General features: G+C 47.7%; 1 protein-coding gene across 3 annotated transcripts in view; it reads right to left on the reverse strand.

Moving 5' to 3' along the window:
* The window catches only part of UBR2 (ubiquitin protein ligase E3 component n-recognin 2), a 1,804,160-nt gene that overhangs the window by 341,090 nt on the left and 1,438,910 nt on the right, over positions 1 to 24,160 (reverse strand). For all 3 annotated transcript variants that reach the window (XM_086927821.1, XM_086927820.1, XM_086927822.1), the window contains one exon: positions 15,133 to 15,223. In XM_086927821.1, coding sequence (XP_086783947.1) covers positions 15,133 to 15,223 — 91 coding nt within the window. The remainder of the gene's footprint in view (positions 1 to 15,132; positions 15,224 to 24,160) is intronic.

Genomic DNA, 24,160 nt, shown 5'->3' on the forward strand with positions numbered 1-24,160 from the left:
TCTTCTTCTTGTGTTTCTTCTTGGAGTCGCGCGACGTAGAAGAACTAGATTTTGACCTTTTTCGACTCTTCTTTTCTAGCTTTGGCCATATAAAGCTTGGCCACTCGCTGCTACAACGCCTTTCGATTCATCTTCGTGCACAAAGAGCATCCCTCGACGTCATGGTCTGAAGACAAACACCAAAGGTAATCCTCATGCGGGTCAGTAATTGACATATGTTTACCGCATTCCCTGACTTCCTTGGAGCAGACATTGCTACAAAGAAAGGAAGAGATACAATAAAAAGGGGCGGAGCCAGCCAGCGTCGGAGATGGCCACCTGAATCTTTTGCTCCTCCGCCTGAGCAAATATCCATTCAGTTATCCTATATGTGCCGGTGCCCAAGAGTGCAACAAAAACCCCCAATATGATCCGTGTGGTGAGGAGCAGACACCAGCTCGGACCCGACCGGCTCTGATCCCAGGAAGCGCTGTAATTAGACCGCCTCGGTGTGCGGTGACTGGTGCGGAGCCGAGGCCCACCAGGGAGCCGCATGGTCAGGCTGCCGTACCCCAGAGACCTGCTGTGAGGGGAAAACATCGGAAGACTGCGACGGCGGTGCTTGGCATTACTACGGGGCCATAGCCGATCGTGCATGGAGCAGGCAAGTGCCAGTGTGTGGAGCGGCTGCTTGGGAGAGTGACGCCAGGCCCCGGGATCCTGCCGCGGCGCCGGCCCTTTACGCGAGCGCCCGGCTTCAACGGTTCCGCTGGGCCTGAACTTCCTGCTGTGTCCCAGTGCTGACTGCGGGGGCGCCAATTGCTGTGAGGCCTGCTTATGGGACGGTGAACCGGCGGGGAAGACACTTGCACACACCGGAGGAGCTACAATTATTACCCCCATTGGGCCCAGATAGCGAACTGCTGCCTGTCGGAGTAACCCACGGGCACACTGACACAGAGGGGGAAGGTCGCCCGAGATCTGGACCCCCCCCCCCCACTTTGCCTCCACCCTCCCTCTCCAACGTTGAACTGGAGCACCACTGTGACAAGGCTGACTGGTCACACAAGGGGTCTTGGACCCGGCCCATGATAGTGAACCCCCTGTGACGCCATTTTGCTACGAGGGAAGAGCACCCGGGGACAAAGTGTAAACCCCAACGCTTACACACGCCGGGGTAGCTACAATTCTTACCCCCACTGGGCCCAGACAGCGTGCTGCTGCCTGCCAGAGTAACCCACGGGGCGCACTGACACAGAGGGGGAAGGTCGCCCAAGGTCTGGACCCTCTGCTTTGCCCTCCCCTCCCTCTCCAGCATCGGACTGGAGCACCACTGTGATAGTGCTGACTGGACACAGAGCACAAACAGATAGATAAAGTGATCCAAATACTGCAGGATAAGGCCGAGGATTTGGAAGCGAGATCACGAAGATGTAATATACGTATAACTGGCCTGCCGGAAAGTACTCCAACCGGCAACATGGAACTCTTCGTGGAGGCCCTCCTAAAGAAATTGTTAGGTGAATCTGCATTTTCCGGGATGTTCGTGGTGGAGAGAGCGCACCGTACGTTAGGCCCGAGACCAAAGCCAGGGGCCCCACCTCGCCCAATTGTAGCAAAACTATTGAATTACAGAGACCGTGACGTTGCTCTAAAGCTGGACAGAGAGAAGCAACCTCTGCAGTACGAGGGAAGCACTATTTCCCTGTTTCCAGACTTCACAGCCAGAGTACAGGAGGCACAGCGCCAATTTGTCCCCATGAAGCGCCAACTGAGAGAGCTCTGGGTCGACTACTCAATGCTTTACCCAGCAAAACTGTGGATTAACAGGCAGGGGAGGTCTACAATATTCACAGATCCGAAAGCACTTCAGAAAGCTATGAAAGACTGGAGGAAGGACCGACAACGCTTTGCGGAAGATGAACTATCGGAGGAAGCATCGGGAGGAACCATGGACGAACAAGACTGACTCTAAGACTCACTCACAAATGTACAAGTTAACCGCAGCGACTGCGGTATGTCCTGATATTTTTCTGTAGCCTCTGGCGTTGCCTTACAGTAGCGGGACAGCACCTTGGCAGCATAGAGGCTATATGGTGGTCTGCTGAGGAACCGCAGTGTAACAGTGAGTTGGGAGTTATATGGGGGGTGGGGGGGGGGGGACATTCTCATTTTCACTATTTGGGTATGTGATTGAGTTTCATCAACTTGCAAATTATATGCCTTTATTGTACCATATATAGTCCAACTAAGACCATACTACAGATAGAAATTTGGTAGTCAGTCATCCGTTATGGGTATATATGCTTATTTTACATACTGTATGTAGAGAAGGGGTCGAACTGTGATGTAAGATAGCCACGGCAAATAGGTAGCGCTCATAACTGATGCTGGACACATACTGAATATTCCAGAGGGCACTGATAATCACCTAATACTAGATTTGTTTGGGCGGAGGGGCAGAGCGAGGCGGAGAGTTTCTTTCTGATCTGTTATCACAGACTCTTTGAGAGCAGGCTACCTACGCCCCTGAGTGTTGAACACCCTCCTTGCCTGCCTTCCATATTGAGAGCATTTTTCTTTCTAGTGCAGTTAACGTTGTTTTTTTTGGATTTGGATCGGGGATGCGGGTGGAGGGTGGTGGGGAAATTTCTGGGTGGGTTGGGAACGGGAAGGAGGGATGGGGGAAGCGGGGATTTGGAGCGCGGCCATGTTGGGGTTGGGCATGGGTGGGGGGAAGGGCACTGTTGCAGGATTTCTTCCTGTTGTTGTTTATGCAATTGATTGAATGCATATTTGTTAAGAATGTACCAGTAACTTCTCTTGCAGTGATGTTGACCGATACATGCGTTGCTCTATGGCAAGTTATGCAGCGCTCAGTGACATGCGTCCAAACTACCCACGCTATGACCAGTCCCTTGTGCAGCGATGACATGAACCCTCCTTGTCCACCGTCCCCTGTCATGACACAACGACCACAAGACGGTGACACTATCACTTTGTTGACTTGGAACGTTAGGGGGCTGAATGACCTTTTGAGGTATGCGGTTGACATTGCACTGTTGCAAGAGACCCACTTGCGGGCAGACAGCTCGACATTACGCTAGAGGGGTCTCCATAACCGCGCCCACGCCGCTGGCTTCACCTCGAGCGCCAGGGGAGTGCTGACTTGGGTGAATCCGAGGTCCCCTATTACACTTCAGCCGATTGCTACGGACCCTGACGGGAGATAAGTGATTACGAAATGTACAGGTAAAGGTATGACATTCCACGTGATCAACACGTGATCAACACGTATGGCCCCAACTTTGACTGCCCCTCTTTTTATGTAACTCTAGCGCGTAAAATTAGAGATCTGGGTGAGGGACAAATTCTGTGGGGTGGTGACCTAAACTTGACAAGGAACGGACCTAGCGGACGGACCTAGCAGACGCCCTTCGGCCTCCTCTCGCGTCCTTGACGCTGAGATAACTAGATTGGGGCTACAGGACGTTTGGAGGACTAAATACCCGTCACAAGGGGGTACACACACTACTCGTCACAACACGACATATACACCCGCATCGATTACTGGCTCCTCTCTGCGCACCTCCTCTCCAGGGTACAGGCGTGTAAGACACTACCGTGTACTTATTCGGACCACTTCCCGGTGCTGGTTGCCCTCAGCACGCCGGCGCACCGTCCGCAGCCTTTTTCCTGGCGACTACCTCCATATGCGTTGCTTGATGACACTTTTCGCGAGGAGGTGGCTACCGCAATAGAAGACTTTTTTGACAGGAACGAGGGCTCAGTAGACTCATTCCTTACGGTGTGGGAGACCTTTAAGGCGTATATCCGTGGTGTCCTATTTCTAAACACGCTGGAGTCCTCAGATCTATCCGAGATCGACTGTCGCTTTTAGAGTGCAGACTTAAAGACATTGAAACGCGTCGGCTTCTAGATCCGAGTGTAGACTTGACGCAGGAACTAGCGCAAACGATTCGAGAATATAACGAAGAGGCAGATGCTGAGGTAAAGCATCTTGGGAAATATGCTATTGCCAGATCTTATGGCGAGAGTGAACCAAGATGGCTAAACAACGCAGACAAAATGCAACAATGTCAGCCCTAAGATCCCCTCTCACTGGAGAAGAGATAGACGATGTAGCGGTGGTGGCCCGTTTTCGTGAATACTATACTGCACTGTACGCCTCAAGGGGCCCGATGTCGGACGAACGCATCATGGATTATCGGACACATAATCAATTGCCTTGGCTCACCAACACTCACCCTGAGTTTCTGGCGCGTCCGTTTGAGAGGGAAGAGATTGTCTGGGCGTTGTTATCTATGAGGGCTTGTAGCGCGCCGGGTAGCAATGGTTTTCCAGCCTCGTTCTATAAGACGTTCTCCGAGCTATTGCTCCCTAAGCTGCTGAAGCTTGTTGAACGGATCGCAGAAGACAGACGGATGCCCCCAACAATGCGTGAATCAGTCATTATAGCTCGCCTAATACCGGGTAAACCTCCGGAGGACTGTGCCTCCTATCGACCGCTATCTCTTATTAACGTGGATGCCAAAATCTTTGCAAAAATAATTGCGAATCGTATTAGTCCACTGATACTGACTCTTGTGGCACCCGAACAGGCGGGATTTGTTCCCAGCAGTACTTTGACCTATAATTTGCGAACAGTGTTTGCAGCATTCCAGCATACGAGACAGGAGGTGTCGACAATAGCGGTATTCTTGGATATGGAAAAGGCGTTTGAGTCTGTCGAATGGCCTTTCCTACGTGCGGTGCTGCAATACATGGGTGTTGGGGAACTGTTCATAAAACTGCTGAACACGCTATACACATCACCAACAGCGCGTGTCCGCATAGGATCGTTTACGTTGGAACCCTTCGGTATTGGGCGCGGTACCAAACAGGGCTGCCCCCTCTCCCCTCTCCTTTACGCCCTAGTGGCAGAGCCCCTCACGTGCGCCCTGCGGGACTACCATGGGCACCGTGGTATCCGTTTCCCTGGGTACAATCTGATAGTATCCACATACGCGGACGGCACCCTACTTTATGTGCGAGACTTGGACACCAATCTATCGAGAGTACTGAGGGAGGTAGTCTTGTTCGAGTCACTATCTGGGATCAAAGTGAACTGGAACAAAACTGTGATGTTCCTTCTCACCCCTGCCACTAGTAGAGTAGATTCGGATTACCCTATACAATGGTCCACGAATTCGATCAGATATTTTGGGAATAAGGCTCCACACGGACGCGGAGGTGGTCCTAAGGGAAAATTATGGTGTTGCTGTCTCCAAATTGGAAGATGACGGAGAGAAATGGATTGGACTTCCTCTTTCCTTAATGGGCCGTATCTCGCTACTGAAAATTATCGTACTCCCCTGCTTCTTATTGCTGTTCAGCAATATCCTCATGGTGTTGTCTAGCACGTTTTTTAAGCAGCTGCATACCCTGATATTACGACTGGTAGGGCCAGCAAACAACTCAGGGTAGCTTGGGATATCCTTATCCAACCTTATGAGGACGGAGGCTTGCAGGCTCCTGATCTGGAACTATATTATCGAGCCGCTCAGGGCGCACACGCGTTTTGCTGGATGCACGGTCCCGCTAAAGCCCCCCACATACTTATCGAGGGAATAGTAGCTGACCCAACTTCGTTACCGGCACTCATGGCTCGTCCCCGAGACAGACGTACGGGCCTATTAGATTCCCTTAATGCGGTCACTCACGCTTGGCACCATCTTATGGACGCTCAAGCCTGTTCACTACGGTATGCGCCGGGGGCCTAACTAGAATGGTGCTCATAGCTAGGCCCATGTAGAGACAGAGGTGTTCTATCAGCACTTGCAAAATTTAACTGAACCACCATGGGGGATGTCTCCGGTGCGTCTAATATCACGTCTCTATCGTGACACATTGACGGAGAGAACAGCGCATTACGCTAAACCCAGGCCAGCGCGGCAGACGGATTTAGAGATCGATCTTCCTGAGTACAAATGGAGATATTGCTGCACCAACGTCAGGAGAGTTTCCCTCAATGGCCGACGCCGGCTACTGCATTTTAAATTCTTTAATAGGGTATACTATTCCCATGAGTGCTTGCCCAGATATGGGTTACGAGACACTCCCAGCTGTGAACGATGCATGGCGCACTCTGCAGATTTCTTACACCTTGCCTGGCTATGCCCGAAAGTTGCAGACTTTTGGCATGTGGTTTACTTAGAGGTAAACAGGGTCACTGAATTATCGTTATCCCCTGAACCACTGCTCGCGCTACTGGGATATTCCAAAGATATCACGCCGGGATTCCGTCGCCTGGTTGATATAGCCTTACTAGTGGCCAGGTGATGCGTGGCACTCACTTGGATGAGAGGGCCCGTTCCGACAATAAATAGGTGGACTAGGGATATGGTATATTGCTGCACACAAACAGGATTGTACAGCGAATTGTTACCCCCTCGTAATCGGCCGAAGAACTACTGGGCGCTCTACCTGGAGAGGAGGCCAGTGGCGGACGATGCTGACACTGACGACACACGATCTGACTTGGAGACGGGGAGGCTGCAGGAGTGCGCGCTGTAGTGGCGCGGGAGGGCAACACAAGACAGGTAACTAACGAACAAGTTACTTACCTTCGGTAACGCTTCTTCTGGTAGATACAATATCTCCCTGGTAAGTAACTTGTTCTTCTGATAGATACATCTGCCAGTGGATTCCTCACCTTGTGAATAGATTCCCACAGCAGTCCCCACTCCCGGAGGAGGGTGTCCACTCTTCTATACCAAGAAATCCTGGAGGACAGAGCGTGCAAAGCAGCCGTCCCCCCTCACTTCGGTATCTAAGCAGTAATGCGTCACGAAAGTGTGGAGGGAGACCCAAGTCGCAGCTCTGCAAATGTCCTCTACAGGCACACCTCTAGCCAAAGCAGATGTTGCAGACTTTGCTCTAGTGGAATGAGCCCTTACACCCTCTGGAGGTTCCTTACCCGCCAGGGAGTAGCAGATCTTTATGTATAAAATTATCCATCTTGATAGCGTGCGCTTGTGCACTGCCTTCCCCTTCCTGCAGCCAGCAAATCCGACAAACTGCTTGTCATCTGACCTGAAATCACTCGTTCTGATCAGGTAAAAGCTCACCGCCCTTTTAGGGTCCAAGGGGTGAAGTCTCTCCTCCTCCTTGGAAGGGTGAGGGGGAGGATAAAAGGTAGGAAGGGTAATGGACTGCCCCTGGTGGACAGGAGTTCCCACCTTTGGCAGAAAAGCAGCCCTGGTCCTGAGAACCATCCGATCAGCATGAATGGATCAAAACGGGGGTTTTGAACTTCGAGCTTGAAGCTCACTTACCCTCCTTGCCGAGGTAATTGCTATCAGAAAAACAGTTTTAAAGGACAAAAGCCTTAAGGGACACTTGTGTAATGGCTCGAAAGGCGAACCCATTAGAAAAGTTAGTACAAGGTTTAAGTCCCACTGAGGTACAATAAAAGGAGTTGGAGGAAACTTATTGGCTAGTCCCTTGATGAACCATAGAACAATAGGTGATTTAAACAAAGAGGGCTGGTCTGGCAAACAAAGGAATACCGACAAGGCCGACAAATAACCCTGAATAGTTGCCACCGCAAAACCCTGCTGGGCCAAGGAGAGAGCAAATTGAAGAATATTGGACAAACAAGCCCGTAAAGGTTCAATGGAGTTCTCCCCACACCAAACAACAAACTTCGCCCATCTATAGGAATAAATAGACTTAGTGGAGTCACGCCTGGCTGACAAAATGACATCCACCACATTGTGTGGGAGAGAAAAGGAACCCAGGTTGCCCCGTTCAATCTCCAGGCATTAAGGTGTAAGGTCTGGAGGTGGGGGTGTAGAACCTGCCCCTCCATCTGGGAGAGGAGATCTGCCCTGTGAGGGAGACGGAGCGGCGAGCACGAGGAGAGGTGGAGAAGATCTATGTACCACACCCTTCTTGGCCAATCCGGGGCGATTACTATAACTTGGGCCCGGTCTTGGCGAACCTTCCTCAGAACCCGAGGGATCAAGGGTATAGTGGGAAACGCATAAAGGAGCCGTGAGTCCCAAATCAACTGAAACGCGTCCCCCAAGGCTCCCTGCATCGGAAACTGGAGGCTGCAGAATGACGGGCAGTGAGCATTCTCGTGAGTGGCAAATAGATCCACCAGAGGAGTTCCCCAAGTCCGAAAGACCCAACGAACTACCTCTGGATGGAGCCTCCACTCATGGTCGGCCGAGAACTGCTGACTGAGAGTGTCTGCACGTACGTTCAGTACTCCGGCCAGATGACTTGCCATAAGACAAATCTGATGGTCCTGAAACCAGGACCAGAGACGCAGAGCCTCTCTGCAGAGACACTGCGACCCCACTCCTCCCTGCTTGTTGACATACCACATTGCGGTCGTGTTGTCCGTCAGAACTTGAAGTGACTGACCGCGAAGGGAAGAGAGGAAGGCCTTGAGTGCCAAACGTATTGCCCGCAACTCTAGAAGGTTGATGTGAAGCAACCTTTCCTCTGGAGACCAAAGACCCTTGACCTCCAGATCCCCCAGATGAGCACCCCACCCTAGAGTGGATGCATCCGTTATCACTGTGGCCACCGATGGAGGTAGATGAAAAGGCTTTCCTTGTGACAGATTGCCTTCCACACTCCACCAAGTCAGATCCGCTGCAGTTTCTCTGGAGATCCTAACTGACTCCCTGAGATCTCAGTTGTGTTGATACCACTGCCTGCGGAGGCATCACTGGAGTGCCTTCATGTGCCAGCGTGCATGGTTGACCAGCTGAATGCATGAAGCCATCAGACCGAGCAAGCGAAGGACCTTCAGGACTGGAAAGACCGCTCCATTGTGAAACAAAGGAATCATTTCCTGTATGTCGCGAATCCTTTGAGGAGGAGGGAATGCACGACATACAGTAGTGTCCAGTACCGCACCTATGAACAGGTTGTGCTGGGAGGGCACCAGGTGAGATTTGGGTACATTTATCGAAAAACCCAACCTGTGCAACAACTGAGTTGTCTCCTGCAGGTGATGGAGCACCTTCTCCGGCGACTCTGCCTTGATCAGCCAGTCGTCCAGATACGGGAATACAGGAATCCCCGACCTCCTGAGATGTGCAGCCACCACTGTCATCACCTTGGTAAAGACTTGTGGCGCAGTAGTAAGGCCAAACGGAAGGACCGCAAACTGGTAGTGTTGCAACCCAACCGTAAAACGGAGATACTTTCTGTGCGACTTCAAGATGGGAATATGAAAATACGCATCTTGTAAGTCTATTGACACCATCCAGTCTTCTTCCATCAGCGCCTGAAGAACCTGAGCAAGGGTGGGCATCTTGAACTTCTCCTGCTTCAGAAACAAGTTCAAGATCCTGAGATCCAGGATTGGCTGAAGCCTGCCATCCTTCTTGGGGATCAGAAAATACCGGGAGTAGCACCCCTGACCTCTTTCCTGCTCTGGGACCACCTATATCGCACCCTTTCTGAACAGCGCCAGGACTTCTTCCTCCAAGCGAAGCAGGTGGTCCTCTGTACAATAACCCTGGCAAGGAGGGTAATTTGGGGGAAACTCCCGAAAAGGAAGAGCATACCCATTCCCCACGAGATTGAGAACCCAAAGATCCGTTGTAATCAATTCCCAATCTCAGAGGAAATGGGTAAGCCGGCCCCCCACTGGGCCCGCATGATCCTGAATGGCGGACCTAGGGCTGCTTTGCTGCGTTGGCAGGGGGCTGAGAAGAGGAAGAAGAGGATGAGGCGACTTGACGACCTCTGGGGCATGCTCTCTGTCGGCCTCTGTACGCCTTATACAGAGTGTTTTGCTGCTGCTGAGGCTGCTGCTGATTGGACTTGAAGGAACGAAAAGAAGTTCTGCCAAAACCTCTAAAGCGTTTTCCAGAGGATCCCCTGATCTGAAGGCCCAACGACTTAGCTGTTGCCCTGCTGTCTTTAAAACGTTCTAAGGCAGCATCCGCCTTCTTGCCAAACAGACCAGATCCGTCAAATGGCAGATCCAATAAAGCAGACTGGACATCCGTGGAGGAGAGCAGGAGAGGCTGCTCTCCTCGTAGCCACCGAAGAGCCCATGACCCTAGCCACAGAATCCGCTGTGTCTAAGCCACTCTGGATTACCTGCCTTGCCGCAGCCTGAGTGTCCGAAATTACCTCCTGGAAGTCCTTTCTATCATCTTCCGGTAACTTTGGCACCAATTGTTTCACAGTGTCCATAAGGGCGTGGATATAACGCCCCATCAGACAGGTCGCATTTGTGGACTTTAATGCCATGCTGGCAGAAGAGAAAATCTTTTTAGCAGCCTGATCCTGTTTTCTCGACTCCTTTTCTGCAGGTACCTGTGGGAATGCTCCTGTTGACTTCCTGGAACAGGCAGCCTGCACCACTAAACTCTCAGGTAGAGGGTGTGTGGACAAAAATTCAGGGTCTTCTGGAGCAACTCTGTATCTCCTGGCAATAGCCCTAGATACTGCAGGAGCCGACAAAGGTTTCTTCCAAACATCCAAAATTGGCTTTGCCAGTGCATCATTAAACGGCAGAATTGGTTCAACCACTGAGGATGGAGAGTGAAGGACCTCTGTAAGAAGGTTCGATTTAAACTCAGCAGTTGGCAGAGTAATGTTCAACAAACTTGCCGCCTTCCTTATCACCATATGGTAAGGAGCCACATCCTTAGAGGGTGCATCCGGCACTGAAACTAAATCCCACTCAGGAGACAGTTCAAGGCCACCAGCCACTGTTAGGTCATCAAATGGGTCCTCAGACTCCTGTAGCTCACCCTCCTCCAAATTACCTTCTCGAAACCTTTCTTCCTCCAAAAGCCTCTGGGCTTCACGCCTCGACCTGTGCTTCAAATACGAGGCCGACAGATCCCCTGTCGACTCCGACGGAGCCGGCGCCGGCATCGACGTCGGACGAGCCATCTTCGTACAAGGTCGATCAGGGTTCGGCATCGGAGTTGATGGATTCTGCGTCGATGGAATAGGCGTTGACGGCTTCGGCATCGATGGCTTCGGAGTCGAAGGCCTCACCGGCGTCGGAAAATGCCAATGCGGCGCCGGAGCCGGCATGAAGGGCATAAAGGGCGCAGGAGCATAGGTCTGGGGAACACGCAAACCATACGCCAACGGACCCTTGGGACCAGCAGGAGTCCCAGTGGGATACATAGCCCTGTTATATATCCCAAACATTGCGTTCAGGAACTTCGACGGATCCTGACCTGGAGCCGGGAAGGCAGGGTACATACCCCCGGGCTGCTCATGAGGGCGTGGAGTCAATTCGAAGTCGACCTCCTCTTCGGGCTCGTGCACCGGAGTCGACGGACCCACTGGCAACGGAGTCTCTCCCTCACCAACCACCTCCTCCTCACCTTTATCCTCCTGACCTGAAGGATGGGATGGTGCCGGAGATGGATTCGCTACCTGCCCCGGTGAACCTGGCGAATTCGCAGGTGACACTTCACGCTCGGCGTCCTGCTCTTCCGAAGCCGAAGACACCACAACCTTTTCAACCAGCTTCACCTGCGACTTCGGCTTTGAACCCGAGTCCTTTCTCGAATGATGCCTGGATTCATGGGTTCTCTTCTTGTGTTTCTTCTTTGAAGAATGTGATGCATGGGCCAAGGTCGAGTCCGAGCGCGACCTCGATCGAAACCTCGACCTCGAACGCAGAGTTCGCGACCTCCAACTTTTCTTCTCTTTTCTGCCTTTTAGTTTTGCTACGAGAAGCTTGGTTTCTCTCTAACGGAGGGCCTTGGAAGTCATTTTCTTACAAGACTGGCAGTCCTCGACATCGTGGTCGGAGCTTAAACACCATATACAGCATTCGTGTGAATCCGTAATGGACATAGTCTTCCCACACTCGCCACAAGCCTTAAACCCGGTCTTCTTCGAAGAAATGTCGAGTGAGAAGACAAAGAAGCACAATTATCACAATGTAACAAAGTTACAGCAATCGCTACGGACGATCCCTAGAAAACTGTTAGCGTCGACGACGCGTAAAAAAGGGAACTGATGTCATCACGTCGGCGTGGGCCTAATATGGTGTCTGTGACGTCAGCGGAGTCGCGCGCGATGCCGTGCCTCTATGACGTCGCCCACGTCGGCGCGAAGCTCGGAAAGAATTTCCGAATGTTGCTGACGCAAGGGGGATATTCACAAGCTGAGGAATCCACTGGCAGATGTATCTATCAGAAATACTTGCACTGATGATGTAGGAGAGTGACCGGGTAACAACAGCATTCGATGACCCTCACTGTATGATATGATATCATACTGTCTGTGATTGATCGCACTTGTTTCGAGATAACGGACTGGTGGACTGGCTGTGAACGGGAAGGCAGGAGAGCTATGCATTGACAATGTATATATGGCATTCCACATAAATAATTGATTTGTGGGGGACAGCTACGTATGTCGGGGGGGGGACAACGATTATTGCAGAGTATAATATGCAAAGTCAACAATGTATAGCAGCCTTAATCTGATGTGTCTGTCGATGTTATTGCCAAATCGATTGTAATCCTTTTTATTTTTCCTTTTTTGATATGCCAATAAATATATATATATTTTTTTTAAAGCGATACAATCAAAAATACAAAGTATCCAAACGAAGTATGGAGAGTCACAGAAAAACCGTTAGCGTCAACAGAGCGGAAAAAAGGGAACTGACGTCATCATGCCGATGTGGTCTTCTTATGGCTCCGGTGATGTCATGCGGAGTCGAGTGCGGAGCCATGCCGCTGTGACGACCTCGTCGGCGCGGAGAGCTAGGAAACATTTCCGTGGAATGCTGGCGCAGGGGATATTCATAAGGTGAGGAATCCACTGGCAGATGTATCCATCAGAAGAACTCTTATTGCTAGAGATGTTTAAACAAAGATCCTCGCAGGAGCGTTTGTGCTGGTCACTGTTAGATTGCTCTGATGTATGCAAGCAATACCATCACCTGGCCTATCAATTCTGTCTAGTCTGTGATTGTTAATAATGTCCACTTGCTGAGAAACAACCGTACACACAGACATATGTCAGAAAGCTTTGTCTATAGAAGACCAATCACACTGTTCTCGTTCTAAGCCATACATTTTGCCCAGCATCCAAGACAGATCAACTTTGAGGTGAGACTATGACCAGCCAAAGGGGCATCCACTGCCTCTTGAGGCAGGTCAAATCCACTTAGCTGGTTCTGCTCAATCTCAACGTATGGAGGTGTAGGCTGTAGAGGTTCAGATGAAGCACCCTGCCTTCTTACTGGGAAAGTAAGTCCCTCTGAAGAGGAAGACAGCGCAGAGGACAGATACACAGGCTCAGCAGCTCTGAGTACCTGAACCTCCAATACCTGTCTGGGGCTATCAGGATGACCTGAGGCCAGTCCTTCCTGACCTCCTTCACACTTGGTAAGCAGTGGTACAGGTAGCAATGCATAAAGGGGACCACAGTTACACTGAAGGTTCCTGGCTGTAGAAAAAAACGATGACCCAACGAATGCTTGACTGGACAAAGCTGCCTTGAATTACCTCCAGGTGCAAATGCCCCTTGTGGTTCTCTAGATTACTCCTGCTGAGCTTGTTTGCCCAGGCATTCACGAGTAACCAGGTGGTTGACTATCAGGGAAATCCCTTAAAGGTCCTACCGCCTACACATTCACAGTGCTTAAAGGTACATAACAGAGACCCCAGCCATCCAACTTGCTGGTACCATCACAGGACGGTAGTATTATCCATCAGGACCTCGGCAGACATGCCTTTGATGGACTCCAGTAAGGCCTTGAGGGCTGGATACCAGTGGTCCTTGATCTCCAACTCACCTACGTGACCCTCTCCAAAGACAATGCATTTGTAAGCAAGATGCCAGGAGACCAACACGCTTCAGAACAATCTGGGTAGAAACAAAGTAACAAGCTCAAAACATTGGGATAACACCCATAATCTTCTGATCTTGCTGCCGGGCAGAATGTTTTTGAGCTCCATTGTATCCAGGACCGGGAATCTTCGCCCAGACAGAAAACAGGACTTTGGCTTGTTGTCAGAGAATGCCAGGGAAGACAGCAGGGAAATAGAGGTCCGCAGGTGATCCACCACTGACTGCGACATGCTCGCCTTCAGCAGCCTGTCATCAAGGTACGTGAATGCATACATCCACAATTACTGTCATCACCTTTGTAAATACCTGAGTTGGGCAAAAGGCAGGACAGTGTACTGGAAGTATTCCTACTCCACAACAAAGTAGACGAAACACCTGTGGGACTGAAGGACGGGCACAAGAAAATATGCATCTAGGACCTACAGCAAATAGAACCTGCAGCATCTTGAATTTGATATTCTGAAAAAAGACATTAAGCAAAAAAAGACCCAAAATTCTGTCTGAGCATGTCGCTTTTCTTGGGAACAAAAAGTACCTGGAGAATCTCCATTTTACTTATTCATAAGAGTTAGGGTACATTTGAACTGCCTTTGTGACAATATGGAAAACGTAACTTTTTCAGTGTAGGTACAACATGAAACTGCTCCATTCCTTCATGGGACATGCTATGTGTAAATGAACAAGCAGGAAGCAATGGCACACAGGACAGCCACTTTAGGTGGTTTGCAGCCAGTGCCATGTGGGCATGCTCGATCACAAAGCAAGGAAAGCTTCCCTTTTAGGATCCTCCTGGATATCTAATTTGTTAGGTACTTGCAGGAAAAGAAAAAAGGATTATCAGCATTTGAGCAAAAGGAATCTACTTCCAAGCAGGTCCTTTGCTAGCTAAATTACATAACTGTGCACTATTTTGAACAGTTGAGCATAGTTTCACAATGAGTTTGAATTTCAACACCGGCGGGGCAGTAATGAAATCAGAATGGGTTGGATTTGGCCCCCCATTTAAACACTAAGATTCCAACACATCCATTCTGAGTTCTGCCAAGCGAATTCCAGAGTAGCACGAAGGGGTATAAACAACGGCCCCTGGTGCTGCAACACTGTGAACAACATTAAAGGAGTCCTAGAGAGTGGCTGGGCTAGTACAGAAATCAAGATACAGTACACCAAACAAGCAATGTAGATTAATTGAAAACGAAAGAGATCATTGATATTCGGAAAATCACTTGCATGTAAACTAGAACATTTTTTACAATCATGGACACGCTGTTGGCTTACCTTCCGGTACACTGACATAGTGTCTTGTATAAGGAAAGAACTGCCAACTCTTCTTCTTCGTTAGAGTTTTCCTGATCCATCCCATTCTCTTCTGAAAACGAACAGAAATTATCGTCATGTGGACTTCTCAGATGCTATGTGAAGTTACTAGCAATTTCAATATTTTTTTCTTGTTCCCACAGTTTATAATCTATGTGGTACTATCATCTCGAGAGATATGCACTCTGCTCAATTTGCTAAAGCTCTTCCATGGACCAGTGCAGCACCAAATCACCCAGAAAGCATTTTTGTTGGGGATTTTTCAAATGCTTCTTCTTTCCTTAGTACTAGTCAGACCAGTGCAACACACGTTGCCTGCTGGATAAAGGATCTCCAAGGTTTATGGCGAATCTTATCCTAGCCCATCTGGAGCGTGGATTTGGGTAGAATTAAACACAAAATCAAATACTGTACCAACAGTAAACAAACTGCAACAAGATTGCGGCTCAAAGGTGAGCAAGTTACTTACCCTCTATAATGCCTTATCTGGAACAGACTATTTAGCCGCAGATTCCTAACCTTAGAATTATTCAGTCATCAGATTGGACCTGGAAATTCTTGAGGTGTACTCCTGCGTGCCGATATATGGGGTCGTGCGGCTCTTCATCAGCCATGCTGAAAGTGACATGTGCAGTGCCTATATACGCCAACCCATTGCATTTCTTTTTGTGATCTTTCCACGCCAGACGCGCGGAGCCAAGAAGAATGCAGACGAACTGGTGTGCAGCACTACGACCCTCATAGGGTGGCCCTATATAGAAATCCGTTTGCACAGTGGGGAGAATGGGAGGGACACTAGGGAATCTGCAGCAAGATAGAGGCTCTACTAGATAAGACATTACCGAATGTAAGTAACTTGTTCATCTGATTGAGATTTCTATTCGCAATACCTCCCCCGAGGTGGGCTGCAAATGGATTAGACCAAATTGTCCTGCAGGACTGAGAGGACAGAGAGGGCAAAGAGCCATCAAGGGAATAGTGCTTGGTGAACATGTGTAAAGACGCCCACGTTGCTGCTCAACAGATGTCCATGGGCGGCACTCCTTGAGCTAACACACCGGTTGCAGCCTTGGCTCTAGTGAAATGAGAATGCAAACCCTCAAGGAGTAGCTTTTTGGCCAGTGAGTAGCGGATTTTTATGCAGAGCACTATCCATTGTGAATTGTCTGTTTCTGTACAACCTTTCAGTTTTTCGCCTCGACATATACATCAAAAAGTTTGTCATCCACCCAGGACGCTCTAGTACGTTTATTGTATAACAATAAATCTCTCTTTGGGTTCGTACAGTGGAGTCTCTCCTCTTCTTTAAAAGGGGGGGGAGGGGGCAAAGAAAGTAAGCAAGGTGATACTTGGGCCTACATGGAAAGGAGTCACCATCTTCAGGAGGAAAGAAGTACGGGTTTTAGGAACCAGTTCGTCTGGGTAGAATGTCATATAGGGAGGGTGCACAGAGAGTGTTTGCAGGTCCCTGTCCATCCAGGCTGATGTATGGGCACCAGAAAAGGTGTTTTTCTGGTAAGTAATCGGAGTGGACAGTTATGCAGTGACTTGAAGGGTATGCACATAAGAAACATTAAGAGCAGATTGAGGTCCCACTGGGGCATAATGAATAGTTTAGAGTAAACAGGTGCTTTAGTCCATTGAGGAAATGAGTCACAACAGGTGACGTAAACAAAGAAGGTTGGTCTGGCAAACACAGGAAGGTCGATATGTCCCACAAGTAAACTTTAGCAGTGCCTAGAGCAGAGCCATGCTGGGCCAGAGAAAGAACAACCAATACAACTTGGCATAAGGGTGCAAAAAGAGGGTCAATGTGCTTGGATGCACACAGTGTCACAAATTTGTCACAGCTGTAGGCACTACACCTTGTGGGTGGAGGGGCGCCTGGCTGGCAAAATAACGTCACAGACGAGAGGAAGATTGTCAACTGCTGACGCTCAATCTCCAAAAAATTCAAGTTGAGGGTGCGCAGGGTGGGTGCAGGACCCTGCCCTGCTGCTTTAACAGAAGGTCCTCCCGAAGGGACAGCCTGATCGGAGGACAAATACTCATGTGCTAAGGAGTTTGGGATACCAAGCTCTCAGGAGTTCCACCCTAAGTGGGAGAGAAAGAGACCAAATCCTTTGTGCCCCGTCTGAGGGGATCAGGATCATAATAAACAGAGATTGTGTTGTCAGACTGATCGTGAATGGAACTCCTTGTGATGCAGGAGAGGAAAGCCTTAATGACAAGACAGACAGCATGCAGTTGTATTGGGATGTCACTCAGTTAGTTACTCTAGTGAGGAGGAATCCGTAGCTATGGCAGTGTACAACTGGGGAAGAGCAAAGGAAAGACTCTCCAACAGATTGAAGGGGCACATCACCATGGGATATTTGGAATAACAATCATAGATGTGCACCTCAGCCAATAGGCACTCTGATGCTAAAGAATTAGTTTCCAAAAGTACCACTGAAAGGCCCTCAGCCGCTATGCATCACGAACGATGCAAAACGTAATGGGCAACCCAAACAACCCTTGGGGGCTTGGGCAAAGTAAATGATAGGGTGCAAATGCCTTCAAGAGATTTATTCTAGTATTACAAAAGTACCCTTTTTTAAATAAGATAAAATTAAATATTTTTCTACATACACCCGCTCTTTGTTTTTATTTGTATTTGCTCTGTATATTTCTACATTGATGATTTGGATCATATTTAAAAAAAAGTTTTTGACCTTGTGATTTGCTAACACCACTTAATTAAGGTATAAAACAGCTGGAATTAACCACTACCTAAGGTATTCATTCACTTGACCTTATAAACTTAGTATATTAATAATTCTAACTATAATACTTGAATAAATCCCTAGAAGGCATTTGCACCCTATCATGCATCACAAACAGCTGGAAAGAGGCCATCCAATCCAAAAGGTGTAGTAGTTGCAGAATCTCGATGCAGTTTGCACTACAAACATCATTATCTTATCCAAAGTCATGTTTTGCACTGCTTCTATGAAGGAAAATATCTATGTGGGATCGAGATAGTACTCATGGGTGTTAATCCTGAAGCCCAAGTTATTCAGGAGGATCGTGTAACAATGGAACTGCATTGTGACCAGAGCTGGTGACCTAGCTTCACCAACAAGTCAAATGAAGAAATACATGGACTCATGATCTTCACAGTGAAGCTGCCACCATTTATCCAAAGACCTGTGTTGCAGGTATATGAAAGTAGGGTCCTGGAGATGGAAGGAGACCTGGCAATCCCCTAAAGCGGTGGACCAACAGAACCTGGCTTAATGAAAGCATTTTGAACCTGTCCTGCCTAACCAACAAATTCAAGAAAAGACGATCCAGAATGGGTTTCAGAACTCCACCCTTCTTAGGAACCAAGAAGTAAAGTGAAAGCTCTTTCCGGCAAGGGTACCACCTTCATAGTCCCTTTGTTCAACATGGCAATAAACTCCACCTCCAAGATAAAGACGAAGTCCTAAGGAGAAGATAGGAAAGGAAAGCATATCTTTCTAGGATAAGCTGCATCATTAACTAGCGATCCCAAAAAAATAATGGTATAAGTGGAATAAAATGTTAGTTCAATATAACTGTATTTCGAATGCCCACACACACACACCCCCGCTCCCTCCCCCCCAACCATAAAGAAATTTGCTTGAAGGGGATAATCAAAGAGGTTTTGTGGCAGCAAAGCAGTAAGAGGATGTCATGGACTGCTGCTGCTGTTGCGAACAGTGTAGCAATCCTATTTTGAAAGGAGCAATACATTTGTTGGGTCATTTCTCTGCAGAGTCCATGTTGAATGAATATATGAATGAATGGTACATTTGCAGAACACACTGCTACCCAATCCAGAGTTTCCTGGAGCTAAGTTGCACCAAGATACAGTAAGTAGTGAAAATGGATCAGAATAAGACTACATTGTAATTAAACAAATCTTCAGATGTGTTCTGAATGTGGCATGAGTCAGTAGAATGAAGAGAAAATGGAAGATTGCTCCATAATTTGGCAGTATTCAACTGGAAAGAGGTGTGGTCCTTTCTTGCTCGTGAGATGCATGGGATAATCAAAAGATTGTCTGAGCAAAAAAGTAAGGACCTAGCTAGGACCTATTGAGAAATAAGGTATTGCAGGTAAGGGGGCTAGATTGGTGAACAGCCCTATGAAAGTTATATAGGGCATAGAAAATACAATGGAGAGAAGCCAGATAAGGGGAAATATGGCAACATTTTCTGATGTTGAGAATGAGAAATGCTGCTGTGTTCTGCACAATCTGGTGTTGTTTGAGAACGACTTTATGGAAACTGATAACTAAGGAATTGCAGTAATCAAGTGTTGCAAAGATGCTTACATGGATGATTGTTTTACAATTCTTAAAATAGGAAGGTTGGGAGCATCTTTTTCAAGATTCTCAAGTGGAAAAAACGTGAAATAAGCTTACAAAACAGGGTTTTCAGGCCACCGGTCATAATTCCAGAAAGAGGCAGGACAAAAAAAGAAGAATCTTAGTCTTACATGATTTGAGACAAATAATGTATTTACCTGAAGTAAAACTCTTTCAGGCATACACTCTCTAATTGAAGATTGTTCACCCTATAAAGCTCCCCAGTAGGCAGACTGGATCCTTAAAACGTTTCCAGCAATGCTCTTGCGAGCCACGAGGAAGTGTCGTGCAGCTGGATGCTGCCTCTTTACTGCTCCGGAAAACAAAGGAGCAAGGGATGTATAAGCACCACCTCTGCATGCTGACATCAGTTTCTTGCTCATCTCTTTCCGTGCCGTCAGATGTGGAGCATGAACAAATGCTGGTACCTTTGCGAAGATTTGTATCTTTGGACCTTTTTACATTTTAAAAAATAAAGCAAACTACAGAAAGGGGAAGTTGGAGGGTAATGAGGAATAGATATCAAAGCAGTATCTCCTCAAGATGGTGGGTCTGTGGAGTGAGCTCAGACCATACAGTCTTGCAGGAACAAGACGGTTGAAAGGCCCTTTCTGCAGAACCTGGCTGTCAAAGCAATAGCACTTCATAAACGTGTGTTCATACACGCAAGTCGCAGTCTAGAACATGTCAAATACATGTACTACATGTACCAATGCAGTGACAGCAGCTTACTGTGGTGGAATGGGCTTGAGGACCTTCTGGAGGCTTCATCTTGCCAGTACAAGGCAAATCTTGATGCAGAGGACGATTCATCTCAATAGGGTCTTCCTTCTGCACTACATTCCCTTTCTTTGCTTTGGAGAAGCCCAAAGAAATGCTGATCACCCATATGGTGCTCTTTGGTACTTTCAATATAAAGGTTCAAAGCAATTTTGGGGTCTAACCCATGAAACCACACCATCTATTAAACAGGACAAGGAGGGTGGGGGTACAAAGAACGAAGGCATGATGATAGATTGCCCAACATAGAAATTAGTCACAACTTTAAGCAAGAAAGAGGCCTTAGATCAGAAAAACAATTTTTCGGGAAAAAAGGTGGTGTAGGACAGTGCCTGAAGCTCACTCACATAATGTGCTGAGGTAATTGTAATACAAAAGATGATCTTCACAGTCAAAATAAACAGTGAGCAGCTCCTGAGAAACATTAAGACCAAATTAAGGTCCCAAATTGTTTGGGAGGAAATGTAGTCAAATTTTTCATAGACCTCATCTCAACAGGTGATTTAAGCAATGACATTTGGTTTTGCAAAAAACAAAAAGTTCGAAGACGCCGACATATAACCCTTTAATGGAGGCTACTCCAAGCCCTTTTTTTTTTTTTTTTTACAGAGTTTTATATAGCGTGAACTTGACCCGAATCGAGTATCTGAGCGCTTTACATGGCACCAGTTGCATTACATGAGGATACATTAATTTTTGTTAGGCACAGGGAGATTAAGTGATATGCCCAGAATCACAGGATGTTCAGCTGTCATTGCGGAGACTCGTACCCAGTTCCCCAGTTTTGAGGGCGACAGCCCTAGCCGTTAGGACACTCCTCTCCCCAGAGGCCTTGTGGGCAAAAGAAAAAACGAACAAGATGACATCAGACAGCTTTGATTGTAAAGGGCCAATCCTGCGGATAACACACTAGGCCACAAATTTGTCCCAGTGCCCCACATAAATGAACTTTGTGAAACGGCATCTGGTGGCAAGAATGACCACCACCACTGCAGGTGGCAGATCAAATGCAGTCAACTGCTGCCACTCAATCTCTACCCACTGACATCTAGATTACGCAGGTCCATGTGCAAGACACTGCCCGGCAGCTGTGACAGAAGACTCTCTGGAAATGGAAACCTGATCGAAGTATAGGTGCTCATACCCAGAAGTTCTGAGTACCACAGTCTCCTGGCCCAATTCAAATCTACTACAATGACTTGGGTTCAGCAGTGCCCGATTTATTTCAGAACTTTGGGTAGGGGAGGCATGGGCTGGAAGTTGTACATGAGTACCGTGGTGCATTCCACCCTGAATGCATTCCGTTGCAAACATTTCTACTGAAATTCCAACATGCAAGCCTTGAACAGTTCACATTTGCCCTGGCGGGGAAAAGATCTAGCAAGAGTTCTCGTCAATGTCAGAGGATGCCCTGTGCTACCTTGAGATGAAGATGATATTCCCAATCTGTCAGACATTGCTTGCTTAAGTCGATTATTCTGCAGTCGTGTAATGAAATTTGAGGGAGGCCCGCTGCAAGGTACATGGAGGGGCTCCCTCCAGACTCAAGACCTGGAGTTAGGGGCCCCCCTGCACCATGGAGGCCTATGTTATGCCCATGCCACTCTGGCCTGCAAGGATCCCAACAAAGTGGTTCACAACCAGGGAAATGTCATAATGCTCCAATCAACTACAGAGATGCAGAGCCTAACAGCACAGGACTCAGAACCTCGCTGTGCACTCTTGTTGCAATACTACATGGCGTTAGCGTGGTCTATGAAAATCTGCACCAGTCTACTCTTGATGGATGGCAGGAAAGTCTTCAAGTATGTATAAAATAAATAGGGAGACACCCTTTATGCTGAAAAGGGAACGGGTATATAGACTACAAAAAACAGAGGTTTCCCTTTTCTTGGTTATAGGTGGTAGGATGGACTGCAAGTCATTTGATCAGAGTGATTAACATTTTACGTAAAAAAGAGAGGTTCTTTTGGAAATGAGAATGTTTAATAGCAGAAAAATGTTTTGTTTATCTTGTCCAATATAGATTGTCTTTAATCATAGAAAGCATTGTCCTGAAGAAGGTGTTCAACCTGTTCACCGAAACGCCGCGTCAACAGTATTGTGCTTTTTCCTTTTTTTAACAAAAAATGTGTCTCATGATGTTTTTTAAATAAAATGGATGTGATAATGTGTTTTTACAGAATGTCAATGAATGTCAATTATTAAATTTTGTTATAAATAAATTACTCAATTTTACGGTAATAGAGCCTCTGTGATCTGATCATTATTCTTTGTTTGACCATCTACATATCTGTGTAATGTGTTTCAAATTGGGTGGGAGATAAGAATCTTACTCATACTGATTAGAGACGAAATGTAAATTTGTTACTGTGTGGTGCGCCCTATATTTGATTATACCTCCAGCTGTAGCTTAATATGACGCTTGGGTAGTAGGACTGCTTATTTGCAGGCCGTCCTACCACCTATAACCAAGAAAAGGGAAACCTCTGTTTTTTGAGGAAAGTCTTCAAGCCCAGAAAAATGTCCCACAAGTCCAAATGACTGAGGTGGAACTGGACTTCCATCGGAGAATAGAGTCCTTTAATCCCCACATCCTCTAGATGATCTTCCAACCAAATAGTGATGTGTCAGTCACTATTGTCACCTCTGGGTGGGAAAGGGAGAGGAGCATGCCGCCATACCTACTGTGTTTGAGCAGCCACCACTGCAAATCATTGGTCATCTCTCCTGAAACATGGATGGTATCTGATAATATTTCCTCAGTGCTGGGCTCACATAAACTTCAGATTCCTTTACAAAGCCTGTATGTGCCGAGATGCAAGAGGCAAAGAGGCCAAGGAGTCTTAGAACTGTTCTCACCAAGATCCAGGACGAAGGCTGAAACATCAGGATCATTGACTGAATATCCTGCAACTGTTACAGCAGAGGGAAGGCATTGAACTACACTGTATCCGGGATAGCCTTTGCAAAAGAGTCAGGTAGACTCCAGCTCATTTATTGTGAACCCCAAAGATGACAAGAGATTCACCATTGTCTGGAGGTGCTCTACAACTGTCTGTGGCGAGCATGCCATCAACAATCACTCGTTGAGGCAGGGGATAACTCGTATGCCCAACCTCAGAAACTGTGCTGTGACTACAGAAATCACTTTTGTAAATATGCAAGAGGTGATGGTGAGGGAGACCGGGAGCACTAGAACTTGAAAATGCTTCTGGCTGACCCTGAACAGCAAAAACATCTGTGGGTCTGCAGATTGGCTCATGAAAATATGCTTCCTGCAGATCCAAGGATGCCATTCAGTACCCCAAGTCCAGAGCAAAGATCTGGGTCAGTGTGAGCATTCTGAATTGTCTTTCAGGCATTCAGGGTCAAAGGCTGAATCTAGGCTGGAGGTCTGCATCCTTTTTCGCCAAAGAAAATAACAAGAGTAAAAATCCTCTACTTTTTCCAAGTCCAGAACACCCTTTTGATCTTAATTCCAGGCTAGCCAATGAAAACATATGTTTTCCAAATGCCTGAATCCTCTTGAACTACCTATCTGGATCAATAATGAGGAAAGAATTGGGTTTCACCATCCTGTTTGAAGCCTGAACCAGTAGGTTCTCTGGAGTAGGGCGCTTAGCAGGCGAATTAGGCTCACCATGCACCGGCATATGATGCCTGGCCACCAGCCTATTTGAAGGTGTGCAAGAACAGCGTTTTTACCACGAGCCCACTAATGTGTCAGTGAGGGCCTAGTTAGAGTGAAGCCCTTGCTCAGGGTTCAGGTTTGGCTGGCTCAGACTGCAATATTTTCATAAGGATATTAGTCTTGGTGCACAAGTTACTACT

This window comes from Lissotriton vulgaris, chromosome 6, assembly GCF_964263255.1.
Source record: "Lissotriton vulgaris chromosome 6, aLisVul1.2, whole genome shotgun sequence".
Lineage (NCBI taxonomy): Eukaryota > Metazoa > Chordata > Amphibia > Caudata > Salamandridae > Lissotriton > Lissotriton vulgaris.